At 37.9% G+C, this 18,344-nt stretch overlaps 1 protein-coding gene across 1 annotated transcript in view; it reads left to right on the forward strand.

The window, feature by feature from the left end:
- Nucleotides 1-18,344, forward strand: part of PPFIA2 (PTPRF interacting protein alpha 2) — a 363,489-nt gene that overhangs the window by 279,713 nt on the left and 65,432 nt on the right. The window contains exons 9-11 of the mRNA XM_067312975.1: nt 11,118-11,339; nt 13,455-13,601; nt 15,489-15,623. Of these exons, the coding sequence (XP_067169076.1) occupies nt 11,118-11,339; nt 13,455-13,601; nt 15,489-15,623 (504 nt within the window). The remainder of the gene's footprint in view (nt 1-11,117; nt 11,340-13,454; nt 13,602-15,488; nt 15,624-18,344) is intronic.

Consider the following 18,344-nt stretch of genomic DNA (forward strand, 5'->3'; position numbering starts at 1 on the left):
GAGGTGTATCTTGTACTCTAATCACCACGGTCATAGGCTCATGGCAGATATGAGGATATGTCAAAGCTGGAGGCAGACAACAGCGTGTTCCAGTCTCTGTGAGCTTCTGCAGCAACGATGTTCTGTTATTTAAAAAGCATTCTTTCTTATTTTAGCCTTTTTAAAATATACTGTGATGTTTTCTGAAAACAATTCCCTGTTGAACCTTAGCTTAAATCCAACTTTTTACTTTTTATGTATGTTTCAGATCGTTGCTTTCCTTTCCAACTTCATGCTAGCAAAAAAAAAAAAACCCAAACCCTCATTTGACATTTTATAGGGTCCAGAGAAAAGTTGCATAGACTTGTGCTCGTTGCTTATGTATATTTACAGAAATTATTTAGTGGCAAATAAACCTTCACATAGGTAGCAATCAGAACTCACTATCTGCAAACCTTTGGAAGGCCAACTTCATGTTAGTTTTTATGCTGTGTGTCAAGAAAAATACCTATTGTCAAAAGTTCTGTGGGTTTTTCTTTTTTTAAACAAAGGCTTTCATGTTTTTTACAAATCAATTCTATTCTGACGTAACTCTAGTGTAAAACTATGTCAGAAATCTTCTGGGTTTATTCTATTTGCCAAAAGTAGCCAGTCAAATTAACAGAAATAGCTGGTTTTGGCATTAGGAAGAGAGCCCGAGATAAATTTGTTCAGCATGAACTGTCAAAGAGCCACAGTAGCACAATACTGACTGAGAACATGGCGCTGACTTCAATTTTGATGCTAGTGATATATGGTACGACAAACTGCCAGTATTCTTTCAAAACAAAAGAAATTAGAAAATGTCTTTAGAAAAAGGGTAGACATAAGGCACACACTCTTTACAGTAAAAAAGAATAGTGTTTACACCGTAAAAATACTACTTTCTTCTAGGAATTCTAGAAGAGCAGCCTTTTGAATCAAAGGTACCTTGTGGTTAGACCAAGCTGAAGTCCTTAGGCCTGAAAATACTTATGTACATGGGCATCGTGTGAATTGACTTTACACTCACTCTGCCATAAACAGAGATACACTGATGAGGAATTTTTATCAAGTAAATGAATCCTGTCTCCACTGCTGATTGTTCAGAGGTAATCCTGTGAGATTTTTTTTTTCTTTCCTTTCTTCTCATCATCCTCCTGGGTTAAATCCTATGGCACAATATATAGTTAATTACTGGCTTATAGACAAAGCACATCTTTGTCAGATGTTTTAGAGTTGTGGGGAAATTATCTCTCAGAAGTGCTTTTACTGTTGTTGAACACTTCTCACCTTTAGAAGAGTAGGTTCCTTGCATATTTTGGCACAATGTAATTGAATATAAGGATCTTTCTTGAATATAAGGCAAACTGTCCTTTACAAAATAAAAAGCAGAAGTAGTTTGCAGTTAATAGCCTACAGCAATTTTACAATTTATTTGCTAAATGCTGTAAAGTCATGCTTTTTTTTTTTTTTTTTAAACTTAAGTGTACATCCCTAACTCCACTTAGTTTGACTTCGGTGTGATTATTAATGGATTGAATTGGAAGAGCAATATGAAATGAGTTAACAGAGGCTATAATGTTCTGGGTTAGTCTTATTTTACACTTTTGCCTGGTCTTCCTTTTACCCTTATTCATTGTTTTACTAGTAAACCAGTGTGTGGTTTTCCTTTTGTCTTATGGCAGAGAGAATAGGGGAGGGAAGCAATGGTCTAGGGGGGGTTATTGTTATGTGCAATGGTCCAATTTACTGTCCTTCTCCCTGCTGACACTCCTTATATACAAGCAGCCAATTGCCTTGCTGCTGTGCTTGTTTGATCTTGAAAGAAAAACATCTGATATCAGGGATGTTGGTTTCCTTTTCATACTGTTCCGCAACAGGGAACATGAACATCTATTTCTCTTTTCCACAGACCATAAGCAATTCAAAGATTTTTTTCACAGACACTTTTTTCTTGTTTAATCCCTATTGCCCTCTATGGCATTCAGTCCCACAGGATATTTTTGAACTTTGATTTGCTCTGTGGTATGCTTCCTCTGTTGTAGTTAATACCATCGCTGTTATCAGATCTACTTGATGATTCTTTCGTGTCAGTTCTGTTTTTCCTCCTGGCTTGTATTGCTGTATTTGGGCAACTAAAAAAGCTTTCTTTATGAAGCAACAGTATCTCTGAAATACTTTGTATGGCATTGACAGAGAAATCACATTCCATAACTTCTCTTTTTGGGAATGTCATGATTTTAAATTAATTCTGTGTACAACTATAGCTGCTTCTCTTTAGTTGTGTAGTACCATAATACTATGTAATGAAAGACATTTTAATATATACATTTTGTGCTTCAGCCACAGAATTTTGTTTTGCTTTTTAATAACCCATGAATGTGTTAAGCTTCACAAAACCATTATGCAAAAAGATCGTGCCACTCTCCTTATTCTGTAGGTGATCAGCTGTAGAAATATAGCATATATCAAGGCCATACTAAAAATTAAGTACTGTATTGCCAAGAGCTGAATAAAGGTCATTCCAACTTCTTGTTTCAACTCTGTTAACAATCATTTCCCTGTCCTACATGACTTCGGTTTAAGATTCCTTCACGCACCAGCATCAAAATTATCTATGAATAAAATGGGAGAAAGGATTAAGGTTACTTTCTCTTCTTATCTGGGAATATTTGGCCTAAGCTGGGACATTTCTGCAGATTTGCTGTTAACAGCTCCTTGTGGAAGACACTCACAATCAGTGTGCTGTGCTTTCTGGTCTATAGTATGCAGCTTGAAAACCATGAATAACAGGTTTGGTATTCCTAAGCAATAGTGTAAAATCTCTTGCTGTTCATGTTCACTGACTATGCATTCGCTGCTTTGCCAAAGTTCCTCAGTGGTGTACAACAGTGCAACAAAGGAAGTACTGAACAAACACAAAATTATATAATGAGATGTTGTACTTCTTTGACCTTAATTCAACAATCTGTGTGACTGAAACTGGCTGATCTAAGTAAAATATGGAGAGGAAGGGAAGCGATTTTGCACCCTCTTTTTGCTCATGTAGCATTTCTCAAAGAATTCTAGTCCTCAAATATTGAAAATACAAAAGAATTTTGGAATCTAAAATATGTTTTAGAATGTTTTAGGTTAGTTGGTTTCTCTCTTGATACAGTCTGAATAGGAACCTTATACAACTGGCTTAGGGTAGAAACTAGATCACTGTTTACCTCTCTTGCTTCTGGTCTCCTCAAAATGTTTTTCTTCCACCTTTTGCCAAACTACTCTGTGCAGAGTATCTGCTTTCCTGTCTGCATCATGCTGCCGACGTCAACTTGCAGTTTCCTTCTGTTCTCAGACTACTCTTGTGGTTTCTTTCAGCATTAGGAATGCGGTTTCAATTCTATCTTTTGTTTTCATAAACTCCTTATCTCTGCTAAAATTCTTTGCCCTAGCCTATATTTTCTCAAAAACAGCCTGTTCATCTTCATATGCTATAGAACAAGCAACTGGAAAAAAGGTGTAGGAATCAGCACCTCTGTCTTTCTTTCTAAGGGAGAAGTCTTCCGCTATTGGACTTTGGAGCAAATGCAAAGAGTCCTGAAATACTGCCCTTTTTGGCCATTGTTTTTCTTCTTTCCTATCATATTATCCGGTTAGCTAAATGTGTCCTTCCTTGGTATTTCCCAATGTACTATTACAAACAATTCATGAAAGTTCATGAAAATGCATTAGTGAAACTGCCATGGAAATAAGTTGCCCATCACACAGCAATGTATGAATTCGTATCTGCTGACACATATGAAAGTTAAGAAATGCCTTGATTTTTAGGCCAGCTGACTGAGTTTATTCATAAGCTACGAAAGTGCAGTGTGTAGGCTGTAGCCCAAAGTCCTTATTCTGTCACTACCGTATCACTATGAGACATTCACAAGAAGCAGCTCCACCATGTGTGCCTCAGCTTTGCCTTTCAGTCGAAACAAGGTTTTTACAATATAGTTATTGCTGGGTGAATAGTGCTTTTGCTAAAGCTTTTAGTAGTTGAATTGTCTGAATGGTTGAAATATTTGAATGTGCAGAATTCACACTGAAGAATGGAATGAGATCAGAGAACCAACTTTCTCGCTTTCCCTATCCCCCCAAGCCAGATAGGTTTACATAACTAAAGTAGATTCAGGGCTACTCCTGATGCAGGAAGACCTGACTGGAAGAAACCTTAAAATAAAATAAATAAATAAATAAATAGACACAACAGGCCTTCCTCTAGCTGTAGCTCTTTCCCTCGCTGTCTTCGGAAAGCAAGAAAGATCAAGTAGAAAATGTATGGTGATAGTGGTGGTTTACTCACTGTAGTCTAAAGAAGTAAAAGTGATAGAAGGAAACAGATGGACTATCTTGTGTTAGATAAAGTAGCTAGTAAAAAAGCAAAGCACTGGGACATACAAGCCATTTGCCATGTCTCAAAAACATGTTTTTAAACAAAAATAGCCACTGATAGTAGAACCTTTCTTTTACATCAAATTATTGATATTAAAGAGTATGCATATATGTAGCTTTTTCACAACCACATTTGATGAACTCTTCAACAAATTTCATAATGATGACTATCAGGATATCTGACTTTTAAGCCAGATGTGATGACCATGTACAATTTTTTTTCTATAATAGAATGTTTCAACCGATTAGAAAGTTTTCTTTAGTATTATTGCCCTACTTTAAAGACTGCCCAAGTCTTTCACCTTACTTTCATTACTTTTTTATTTTTTTCCTTCTGTACTCATTTGACACTATTCTTACATATATTAGGGATATTCAATAGTGTAAGGCTATGATAGTTAAGACTGACTGCTTTGGAACTTTATTTTATGTGCTCTGTTGACAAGGTTTCAAGCATAGTTAACGTGTTTGTTTTTTGTTTGTTTTTTAACTTAGGGATGTAATCATTATAAGCATTCAACTACTTGTTTGTTTACAAGTGGATTTGATTAATCCACGTTATCATCAACAGGAAACTGTTTGGATGTGGGAAATATTTCAGCACAAAAATTTCAGCCAGATAAAATTTGGGGGGGCTTTGCTGCTACCGGTAAGGAAGGAGACACTGGAATCCTGTTCTCCAGCTTATTCTGTAGACACTGTTGTTTATAAAAGGTATCTGGGATGTGGGAGATTCCAAGTCCTCCAACTAATTTAGCAGATACATTTAAATCAGCTTCATCTACAGGATGCCTTTGACTTACCATGATAGCATGTTTCACATTGTCTTGTTCAAGCCCTTTTAGTTTGGGGGGGGGGGGGGGAGTAGGACTGTAAAAACTGTTGTCTAAAACTTTCCTAAGAACCTGAAAAATGAATTCTCGATTATTTCTTGGATTAATGTTTAATAATTTTCTGCATGATTTGTTGGAGTCATTACTCCATGTAATGTACCTGTATAAAGGACATATCATGAAATAATATAAAGGCATAAAAGTAATAAAATGTCAGTTAAAATTCCAAGGCAAACTTTTGAAAGTATATTTCAAAATTCTAAAGACTTTTTTTTTCTCATAACTGTAGAGAAGGGTATTTTTCATCCCAATCAAATTAAGAAAAATAAAAATGTGGGCATTTTTTGAAAGCTGGAAAATTCAAATGTCAACCAGCTGTATATGTGAATACAGGAATAATCTAAAGCAAAAGTGAACAATGGGTGGGATTAAACAGCTTGCCCAAAAAGTTATTCAAATAAGTAGGAGGAAAGTTTATGTGCATAAATCGAAATGCATTCATGCATAATTGGCAATCGTAGCATTGTTTGTGAAGGATTAATTGTGAATACATTTTATCTCTCTTTACAAAAATCACAGAATCACAGAATCACAGAATCACAGAATCGCTGAGGTTGGAAGGGACCTCTGGAGATCATCTAGTCCAACCCCCCTACTCAAGCAGGGTCACCTAGAGCACATTGCACAGGATTGCATCCAGGCGGGTTTTGAATATCTCCAGAGAAGGAGACTCCACAACCTCTCTGGGCAACCTGTTCCAGTGCTCTGTCACCCTCACAGTGAAAAAGTGTTTCCTCATGTTCAGATGAAATTGTCTGTGTTTCAGTTTGTGTCCGTTGCCTTGCGTCCTGTCACTGGGCACCACTGAAAAGAGTCTGGTCCCATCCTCTTGACACCCTCCCTTCAGATACTTGTACACATTGATAAGATCTCCTCTCAGCCTTCTCTTCTCCGGGCTAAACAGGCCCAGCTCTCTCAGCCTTTCCTCATAAGAGAGATGCTCCAGTCCCGTAATCATCTTTGTAGCCCTTCGCTGGACTTGCTCCAGTAGTGCCACATCCCTCTTGTACTGGGGAGCCCAGAACTGGACGCAGTACTCCAGATGTGGCCTCACCAGGGCTGAGCAGAGGGGGAGGATCACCTCCCTCGACCTGCTGGCAACACTCTTCCTGATGCAACCCAGGATACCATTGGCCTTCTTGGCCACAAGGGCACATTGCTGCCTCATGCTTAACTTGGTGTCCACCAGCACTCCCAGGTCCTTCTCTGCAGAGCTGCTTTCCAGCAGGTCAACCCCCAACCTGTACTGGTGCATGGGGTTATTCCTCCCCAGGTGCAGGACCCTGCACTTGCCTTTGTTGAACTTCATGAGGTTCCTCTCCGCCCACCTCTCCAGCCTGTCCAGGTCTCTCTGAATGGCAGCACAGCCCTCTGGTGCATCAGCCACTCCTCCCAGTTTTGTATCGTCGGCAAACTTGCTGAGGGTGCACTCTATGCCTTCATCCAGGTCATTGATGAAGAAGTTGAACAAGACTGGACCCAGGGCTGACCCCTGGGGGACACCGCTAGCTACAGGCCTCCAGCTAGACTCTGCGCCACTGATCACAACCCTCTGAGCTCTGCCATTCAGCCAGTTCTCAATCCACCTCACTGTCCACTCATCTAGCCCACACTTCCTGAGCTTGTCTATGAGAGACATGATTCTCCCCCTCTGCTCAGCCCTGGTGAGGCCACATCTGGAGTACTGTGTCCAGTTCTGGGCTCCCCAGTACAAGAGGGATGTGGCACTACTGGAGCAAGTCCAGCGAAGGGCTACAAAGATGATTACGGGACTGGAGCATCTCTCTTATGAGGAAAGGCTGAGAGAGCTGGGCCTGTTTAGCCCGGAGAAGAGAAGGCTGAGAGGAGATCTTATCAATGTGTACAAGTATCTGAAGGGAGGGTGTTGAGAGGATGGGACCAGACTCTTTTCAGTGGTGCCCAGTGACAGGACGCGAGGCAACGGACACAAACTGAAACACAGACAATTTCATCTGAACATGAGGAAACACTTCCTGAGCTTGTTATGGGAGACAGTGTCAAAAGCCTTGCTGAAGTCAGGGGAGACAACATCCACTGCTCTCCCCTCATCTACCCAGCCAGTCATTCCATCAGAGAAGGCTATCAGGTTGGTTAGGCATGATTTCCCCTTGGTGAAGCCATGCTGACTACTCCTGATCACCTTCTTGTCCTCCACATGCTTGGAGATGGCCTCCAGGATGAGCTGCTCCATCACCTTTCCAGGGATGGAGGTGAGGCTGACTGGCCTGTAGTTCCCTGGGTCCTCCTTCTTGCCCTTTTTGAAGACTGGGGTGACACTGGCTTTCTTCCAGTCCTCAGGCACCTCTCCTGTTCTCCATGACCTTTCAAAGATGATGGAGGGTGGCTTAGCAATGACATCCGCCAGCTCCCTCAGCACTCGTGGGTGCATCCCATCAGGGCCCATGGATTTGTGGGTGTCAAGTTTGCTTAAATGATCTCTAACCCACTCCTCCTCCACCAAGGGAAAGTCTTCCTTCCTCCAGACTTTCTCTCTTGCCTCCAGGGTCTGGGGTTCCTGAGGGCTGGCCTGAGCAGTAAAGACTGAAGCAAAGAAGGCATTCAGTAACTCTGCCTTCTCTGCATCCTTTGTCACCAGGGCACCCACCCCATTCAGCAAAGGGCCCACGTTTTCCCTAGTCTTCCTCTTGCTGCTGATGTATTTGAAGAAGCCCTTCTTGTTGTCCTTGACATCTCTCGCCAGATTTAATTCCAAACGGGCCTTAGCCTTCCTCGTCGCATCCCTGCATACTCTGACAACGTTCCTATATTCCTCCCAAGTGGCCTGTCCCCCTTTCCACTTTCTGTAGACTTCCTTCTCCTGGTTGAGTTTTGCCAGGAGCTCCTTGCTCATCCGTGCAGGTCTCCTACCTCCTTTGCTTGGCTTCCTACTCATAGGGATGCACCGCTCTTGAGCCTGGAGGAAGTGATGTTTCAATATTAACCAGCTCTCTTGGACCCCCCTTCCTTCTAGGGCCCTAACCCATGGGATTCCTCCAAGTAGGTCCCTGAAGAGGCCAAAGTTTGCTCTCCTGAAGTCCAGGGTTGCGATCCTACTTAGTGCCCTGCTGCCTCCTCGCAGGATCCTGAACTCCACGATCTCATGGTCACTGCAGCCAAGGCTGCCCCCGACCTTCACATCTTCCACCAGTCCTTCTTTGTTTGTTAGTACGAGGTCCAGCAGCACACCTCTCCTTGTTCACTCCTCCACCACCTGTGTCAAGAAGTTGTCACCAATGCTCTGCAGGAACCTCCAGGACTGTTTGTGCCTAGCTGTGTTGTCTCTCCAGCAGATATCGGGGTGGTTGAAGTCCCCCATGAGAACCAGGGCCTGGGATCGTGAGGCTACTTCCAGCTGTCTGTGGAAGGCCTCATCGACTTCCTCTTCCTGATCAGGTGGCCTGTAGTAAACACCCACAACAGTGTCACCCGTGCTAGCCTGCCCTTTAATCCTTCCCCATAAGCTCTCGACTCGCTCTTCATCCACCCCTAGGCATAGCTCAATACATTCCAGTTGCTCTCGCACATAAAGAGCAACTCCACCACCTCGCTTTCCTGGCCTGTCTTTCCTAAAAAGCACGTAGCCATCCATGACAGCACCCCAGTCATGTGAGCTATCCCACCATGTCTCTGTAATGGCAATGAGATCATGGCCCTGCGACCACACACAGATCTCTAGTTCTTCCTGTTTGTTCCCCAAGCTGCGTGCATTGGTGTACAGGCATTTCAGAGAGGTGATCGAGCATGCAGGTTTCCCGGGAGGGGTAAAAGAGGATCCTTTAGAGGATCTTAGATAGGAGTAAACCAGCAAAGAAATTTTATATCCTTCACCTTTTTATTTGTATGTGTTTTTATTAATCTCTTTAGACATAAAAGTTTGGCATCAGAAATACATTTTTCTGTTAACCAATGAACATACACCTCCTAGATATCAAAGGCTGCCATTTCAAAATGTTCATGGCTTATATCACATAGAGCACATAATCACGTTATTGTTTTTTTTTTTTTATTTGATATTTGCCTTACTATAACTTAGTTGCAATTCATGGGCTGCTATTTAGAAAATTGTAGGGCAAACTAAACACCTGCTAAAACTTGTTCATCTGTCACAACTGCTGAAATTACTGTATGCGATTAAAGCCATAGAAGACACATAATAGTCATAAATAAAGAGTTGTCTGAAGTTTACACAATGGAATAAATTATTATGGTTAAAATATTTTATCTTGTTTGAATACTATTTTATTTACATATGTGATCACGGCATATGAATTGGAATTTGTTTCGAGTAACAACACTTTCCAGACAACAAACCTAATGTACATAAGATTTTAAATTGCTATTGTCATTTTACCATTGTATCCTGCAAGTAGATCAAAGTTGGTTCAGCAACTAACATAAAATATCAAGATAATATAATTAAGTAATGTACAAAAAGCAATTCTGGAGCTGAGTTATTTGATGGAATGAATTTTCACATTGAAATAATTTTATTCAGTGATCCACAGAGGTGCAGATGGTCTTGATCTGGGTTCATTTTATGGCTGATTTGGGAAATAATATTGTTAAAGCCATTGAACAAAGTAGTGTTTTTTCAATTTGTCAGTAGATTTAAGTACAGATATATTTTGACAATGATAATACAAAAGCACTAACGGTGCTTGTTTTCATCTAGGATCTCGCTAGGCATATTTTATGTATGCATTGCTATACCCCAACCATCTGAAACACAATAGATACCCTTTAGGAACAATATTCTTGTATGATGCTCTTTGAGATCAGAAACCTATGTAAAATAATAGTTACACTGAAATACTTTGCTCCCATACATTTATGAGAATAAACTGTATATAGCCTTAACATGATAAAATTGCCTCTAATCAAGGAAGTTAATGACAGTTTTGACTTTGATTTTACTGTTCCGCGATATAACTCAAACGAAAACCCAAGATGATTTCGTTTTGGTTTTTCTTTTTTTTTTTTTTTTTTGGTTGGTTGGTTGTTTTTTTTTGACATGAGATAATTAAATCTATGTCAAAACATGACCTAGACTATGCTGGAAAAGGCATAATGTAACTATCTATACTGATAAAGAAATGCCAGCAAGTCCCACTAGCGACTGCTCTTTTTTCCTGGCATCATTTATATGCAATATAAGTCATATTCCTGGAATCATATTCCAAATTCAGTAATGTGTCCTAGATTTTTTTTCTTTGTAACTGTATTTATATTAGAGCTTTCAGCAGTATACAGATTACTTTAGCAGAACTTGTTTCTAATGTAGATTTAACCAGTAGGTTGACTAGACTCTACCTTCTGGTACAGTGAATTGTGATTTATTAAAGTATTATTTTCTGTCTGCAGTGTGGCCTATTTTGCAAGTGAAATGGACTTTGAGTAGGTTTAAGTGAGGTATTAGTTTAGCTAAGGTATATATACGCTTTTTGATGCCTTTTAGAAGTAGTATTGTTGCAATTTGTACTTGAATGGCTATAATGTTAAACTAATGCTGGTCTTGTATAGCATTCTGCTGTTAATGCAAACATTTCCATCTCTGTCATGTAATATTTTGGAATCCCTTGATATGAATATTAATCTTTTTACTTTTGGGTTTTTTTTTTCATAGTTACACCTGCCTTATTTATAGTTAAAATTATTTTGTTTTTTTTCCCCCCTCCTCATTGCTCCTGTAATTTTTTAAAATAATCTTTGGCTTAGATATTCTTTAGATAGAGCCTACATTAAAAGATAATGATAATAATAATACTATCATTTTTCTGTTAACAGCGCCTGTCAAATGGCTCTATAGACTCAAATGATGATGCCAGTCAAGTTGTGGAACTTCAGGAACTGCTTGAGAAGCAAAACTATGAAATGGCGCAAATGAAGGAGCGTCTGGCTGCGCTGTCTTCCCGGGTGGGAGAGGTAGAGCAGGAAGCAGAGACTGCCAGAAAGGAGCTCATCAAAACAGAAGAAATGAACAGTAAATACCAGAGAGACATTAGAGAGGTAAGGAGTTCACCACATTCACCTCACACTACTTGACGGTTGTTCCTGCGATATTTGATACAAACTGATCAGGGTCAATAAATATGGGAAGCAAAAGTCTAGCACTGACAAAAGCCTTTGTATGTAGGAAACACAAAATTTATATTAAAAGTAGTATTAGAAATCTATAAGAAAGCATTCATAAAAGCAAATTTGTGTATGTGAAACTCTAATAGGAAGGAGGCCTATCCTGTTATTTAGCATTATTAGCGTACATTCTGGCCACTTTTTCAGCTATTTCACATTTTTGTGATGAACTCTATTTAACAGAGGCGCTAGTTATGTAGATAACTTAATTAAAAGTCCATTTTTAAAAATCTGGGTTGTTTTTATAAAAGTGTTATGTAATCAATTGTAATATTTAATCATGTGTGGCAACTTCATCGTCCTTGTTCTAAGATGCTATTCCCCTCTCAGCAAATCAGTTTCAAAATTTTGTCTCTGCTGGGTGGAAATGTCCATGTCTTGCATGGAAATATATTTCCATTTTCCTTTTCTTTTTCTCTCTTAAATTCGTGGCTCTCTGTAGTATCCTCCAGAACAGCTCTTATGTGGAGCTCAATACTATGTGGATGGTCTGCTTCTAGAATCTTATTTTATTATTTTGGAGTTAGGGGAGTTATCTCTCTGTTACACTGCTTTCTACAGTAGAGGTGTGTGTGTGTATATATATATATATATTTATATATTAACCTGCTCTTTCTAGTATTCTGGAAGAAATTTTCCTGCAGAACTTTTATTACCTGACACAGCCTAAAAGTATCCTCACATCTATTTACTCTGTATATTTTCAATATTATATCCTTTTTATAAAGTTGCAAAACATATTTTGCACCCCATTATCACTTACCTTCTGACAAATACTGCTGTTTCCTGGGCACTTTGATTGCCACTCGTTTCTCTCTCTTTTACTTCCTAAGCTAAAAGCAAAGTGACCACTAATAGATTTGCGTGTAGAATAATTGCCAAACATCAATGCGAAATCTACCTGTAAAGGTGTTTTAAAGGTGGAGGTGCCCTTTTTTATTATTTCATAGGACCACAAAAGGTACAGAAAATGCATCTTTTCCCAATGCAGAAAATGATGTGCATCCAAAAAAACCCTTATATAATACTGTTGAAGAATTAAGTAAATAATTATTATTATTTATGTAATTTCTTTCATGCAAAAAGATAACCTCATCTAGACCATCTTAGGACTAGCTATTTGGATCAGTTTATTTATTCATGGTATCTCACTTTAAAAATAATCTTACTTATTTCAACAGCACTGCTTTCATAATATAGCATAACACATATGGCAAGATGTACTCATAAGTAAATATTTTCATTATGAAAGACTATGTGCCAACATGTAAGTTCTTTCAAAATGCGATACAAGTTTAAAACTAATAAATTTTTCTGCTTTCAATAAAATGAATTGAAGCAGAATATCCAGTTCATTACTAATGAATAATCTATCTAAATTACAGTTATTGACTTCAGTGAGGGCCAACCTGTAGTATACTTATAAAAACAGCAGAAGATTTAAATATATATATCCATAACATATGGATATGTTATCCATATAACATGTTATATATCTCACATTTGGTCATTTGTTTTCCTGCAATTTCAGGACATGTCATCTGCTGTCTGTTACATGTACTTTGGCACAAAATTTTAGTACGACCCAGGAATAAGAGTAAAAATGTGCATATACATCCTTCCCACATCACTGCACTGTGATATCTTTATTATTATGTGATTATATCAATATTCGGATCGAGTCTGCCATTGTTTAAAAAGCAAACAAATAAATGTGAGCTGGGTTTGCCATGTTTGCTTCGCATTGAAATATGTAGATGCTATAAAAATATAATAAGGTGAGAATTTTTTCTCTTTGCTCTACTCAATAGCAACCACTTTAAATATCATGTTTATAAGAAATCCCAAAGGGAATAATTCTCTTTAAAATATGAAAATTACTGCTGAGCATACTTTACATCCCTCTCTACTGTTAACATAAAAATTAAACTGGCATAAAACTATGTGGGATTTTAATTGCATGGTTCTTAATACTTCTTGTCATGTTAGGCAATGGCACAAAAAGAAGATATGGAAGAAAGAATCACTACGCTGGAGAAGCGCTACCTCAGTGCACAGAGAGAATCCACCTCCATACATGACATGAACGATAAGCTGGAAAATGAACTGGCAAACAAGGAAGCCATCCTGCGTCAGGTTCGGTATCTGCATCAGTCAGTTGCTTTCTTCATGCAGCATGAAAGTTAACACACAAAAAGGGGCCAGATCTACAGTGTGAGGTTTCTATTAGGTCAAGCTGCTTGTTTTAAATCAATGGATAACTTAAGCGAAGAAAATTAAGTTGTTCAGCATCTCTAAGCTTCATATCAGAGACTATAACCATGAATACCAGACTAATGTATGCATTCAGCACTGTAAAATAATTGTGTTTTTCTAACAGTATCTTGCACAAATGCACATCAGCTTATCCCCTAAGTGGAGGGTTTCTTATATAATGCTTTCCTAAGATTTATTTTTAAAATTTTTAAACAAAAATCAAAACAGAATGGTATAAACAGGAAAAAAAGGTCACTTCTGCAAGAAAGACCAAAATTTGTGTAAAATAGATCATAATGATTTCAAGTATTAGTATTGCATAGAAAAGATTTTACAGAGATGATTAAGCTTTCTATGAATATCTTTTATAAAAGAGTATAAACTGATTATGCAGTTTTCTCTCGTGGCACTTTGTCTCCAAGGTGATTCCAAAAGCTGTAGTGTAAAGTGAACAGAAAACATTGTTATAATTTGAAGAATACAGTGTGAACTGAAAGCTAACACGAAGTGAATATTATTTAAACTGTAAAAGATGAAATTGCTCCTCTTTCTCAGTATCAAATACTTTATTCTTTTTCACCTATCATGTCTTCAAACAATATAAAATGCTATGTGGGAAATAGGCCTGTATGATCTGATAACCTCTGTTTCTGTAACTGTATGCAGATACATTTAAACACACACTCACACATCCCTCTGTCTATATATACATATATGCAGCAAAATTAAAGCATCAGAACACAAACTCTCTGATTTCTACCAGCTTGCTTTGACTGTTTTAACATGTATCTTCAATCATTAGAAAAAAGAAAAAACAAGTTAGCTGCATCTGTCTGCAGAGATTTTATTGCTACCATCATGAGTCATTCTGTGCTGTCGAGCACTACCTACTCAAAACAGTGATTAATAGAACTGGGCTTAAAACACATACAAGAAAGACTTAAAGTTCAATTGCAGCATTGCAATGTGAAAAGCATACCTTTTATGCTTTTGAAGGATTAAAAAACAATCTAAAAGCACACTCCTTTTTCATTATGACTCTTATTACTTGGAGTGAACAGGAGAGTGGGTAGCACTTACTAAGCCATTTATGAATTCTTAATCGTGTAGTACATCTCATTAGGCCAGAAAATGCTTCAAAAGATTTTGAAGTCCTATTTTTCTTTGGTGGTTATCAAGGATTAAACAATTTTACTGATGTAAAATGAGGTCCAATTACAGGTTCACAACAAACAATGTCTCTGCAACCTTAACCAGATAGCAACCAGGATATGATAATGAATGAATTAACCGAGCAGCAATTGTCAGTTTTAACATCTCCTAACATATCGTTGGCATTTGTTCAAAAAATTGCATTTGGCAGTTTGTTCAGAAAATTTGCAGGGAATTTATCCTTTTAGAATTGTTCTTCTTTTCTCATTTTAGTTCCTATATATTTCCATGTTAGACATTTAGAAAGTTCTTGTTTTACCGGCACCAGTACTTTTATTTTGTTTAGATAAACAGCACGTAGATCAAGGAGCTTTTTGTTCATCTTCGTTAGTGCTATTTTACAACTTCTTTTCTTGGCCTTCATATGATGCTGAGCTCTCACATTAGTACGACTTATCATTAGTACAGCTGTCTGCCTACACCAGCATTGCCAGGCTGTGAAATATCCATACCTGTAGTGATTTTGATTGCTTCTTTGATATCTAAGGAAAGAAAGGAAGGAAAAATCTTAATTCTGCCTCTTTATGTATAGTTCTTTCTGTCTTTGGCCTTCAGCTGGAAGAAAAAAACAGGCAACTGCAAGAGCGCCTGGAGCTAGCGGAGCAGAAACTGCAGCAGACCATGCGGAAGGCTGAAACCTTACCCGAAGTGGAGGCTGAGCTGGCGCAGAGAATTGCAGCCCTCACTAAGGTACTGCACTGAGAAATAGGTTCATTTCAGAGTGCTGACTGTTTAACTTCGATTTGCATCCAGATTCCTCACTTCAAGGACAAACATAATGTGCTCTCAAGCTGATTTGAAAAGGAGAAAACATTTCCTGATAAGTATGTACCACAAGTTAGTATTAACCAGCAATGTTCTCAATGCTGTGTTTATAATTCTTACCATTTTGGTGACAGACGAAATAGTTATTTGTAAGTTAGCCTACACTGCATTTATAAAGGAGTCATAGATTTCCAATACATTAATTAACCCAGAAAGATTTTACTATGTCAGAGTTTCCAATTTAAGAAAAATGAAAAAAAAAAGTCATAGTTGTCCTTGATGTTTTCAAGGATCATGCTTGTGAAACAACAATTATTTTCAATTATCCCCCAAAATACTATAAAATCAAATCCTAATGGTGGCTGGAATCATTTGTGCAAGACAATTGAAGACAACTTGTGCTACATACTTGCAGTACATACTTATGAGGCTTGTTTTAATCATTCTTTGTATTGTGTAATCACAAAGACAAATGTGAAACCCCATGAGGACCACAAACGGTGTGGTTTTTCTGATAGCATTTTGTTACATGGCAGCTTTCTTGCAGAAGAATATGAAGATAAAAACAAATTTTCAGTAGTCTGGTTATCATATTTGGCTTCTATTATACTTTCAGGTATGCATGCAGTTAAAACTGTAGTTCAGGTATTATCAACTTTATTAAGACATATAATGATAATGTTTTTTTCTTGCTATCTTCTAATCAGACAAAAATGAAAAACACCTTTGAGAGAGGGTATTACATATCATTCTGATTTATCTAAGATTTCTTTTCTCTATTGCCAAGGAGTGTTTCTGGCTATTTATATGCCTAGCCATTTTTATATTAATGGATTTTTTTTCTTTTTTTTACAATTCTCATGTTTTTCCGTTTATGCAGAAGCCTTACGTGCTAAGTGACTCATTAATAGAGCCTGATTTCTGTGTAATTTAGTTAACTAGAAAGAGAGGCTTTGGGGGGGGGGGTGTTTTGTTTTTTTATTTGACTTTGTTAAGGCAAGATCATTATTCAGTAATCAAGATTTTGTGCTGTCCACTTCAGGTTTATATGAATGGGTGGGAATCTGAAAGGCAGACTGAAAATGGTGGAAAAAAGAAGAATCAGCATAAAGAGAGCTACATGAAATACCAAACAAACATTACTGCATTTTAATAAAAACTAAGGTGCACAAAAGAGCAATCCCTTGGCAACTTAATATTTTTCAGGTTTTTCTTTTCTGATTTGACAAATAATCACATATTCTAATGCCCTTAGTAGTTTAAAAATATTGTTTTCTATTTTAAGAGGACTTTTCCTGAATAATTTCTTCAGCAATTAGGCACCAGTAAGTATTTTGCAGTCTCAAGCATGTCTTTTCTTGCAACTGCATTTTTTCTTGAACATATATTAATGATAAATATTGCAAGAAGAAATCCCATTTCAATCACGCAGAGTATGCAGGGATATTGTTGTTACCGTGACCATAAAGCTCCAGTATACATCTCCGTTTGTCTTCTTACATTGTTTCATTTGATGTGGTTAGAGAACTGTGAACAGAGCTGACACACCACCCCATTTCACTTTGATGGACTTCATCAAAGTTTTTGCCAAGAGGGAAAGCCTGAGAAGTCAATCAGACCGTAATGCCAGTTCTGTCCATTTCTCTCTGATTACACAGAAAGCTGAAGAAACAAATGCAAACTGAAAGTCAAAGTCCAGTATCTTTCATGGATCACATAAATTTGCCTGGAACCAGTGACTACACTGCAGTCACTTCAGCTTGTTTAAGTAGTTTTAAATTGGCTAGCTGGGATACTGTTAACAGACTAGCCACCCAATGAAAGCTGAAAAACCTACCTAAGAAGCTGAGTAACGCTTAAGTAATTTTGCCGGTGTTGAGCTTTGTGCCAATATACCTGCTCTGTTAGTACTACTCAAACTAGCTGGCTTCAGACTAACTTAAGTCTGCCTATGTAAGCTGTGGTCACTGCAATGTTGATGTATACTAAGAAGTAAAAGATGAGTCCCCCGAATCAACAAGCTTTTTTGCACTGAAAAAAATCAAAATTTTGATTCTCCTTTCTTTTATACTACCTCAGTGAAAGTGGCCTCACTGAGATTAATGGGGTTACAATGGTATGAAAGTGGAGGTGAGTTGAGCCGAATATATTTTACATATTTATTAAAGGAAAGTGGTATGGGATACCTGGAAACCATGACTGCTTTGCTGTGGGTAAAAAAAAACCAGTTATCTACATATGCATATAGAACAGAACAAATGTGTTCTGGATTTGGATGTGATATTTTTTCTCAAGCTGAAAATATGCATGTTACAATTCTGCATTCAACTTACTATATTCTTCCTCATAATAAACCTGAGTTGGGATCCTGCAAGAGAAGGATGTAGTACGAGATCCTTCTATTGTGTCAGTTTTCAAAACCTGAGTTAAATTTCTTGCTTTATATGGGCTAGTGAATGTTTTTTGCTACTTTTCCATGCCCAAACTAGTTCATAAGGAGTGAACTTCCAAAAGTTTGGAATATACAGTGAACTCAGATAAGTACCCATAAATTTACCTGAATCATTTGAACTTTTCTTTGGCTTTGTTTTCACTGTGTTCTGACCATTGGGTGAGCAACTGGAGGGTTAGTCAACCTGTGGCAGA

Source organism: Apteryx mantelli, chromosome 1 (assembly GCF_036417845.1).
Source record: "Apteryx mantelli isolate bAptMan1 chromosome 1, bAptMan1.hap1, whole genome shotgun sequence".
Lineage (NCBI taxonomy): Eukaryota > Metazoa > Chordata > Aves > Apterygiformes > Apterygidae > Apteryx > Apteryx mantelli.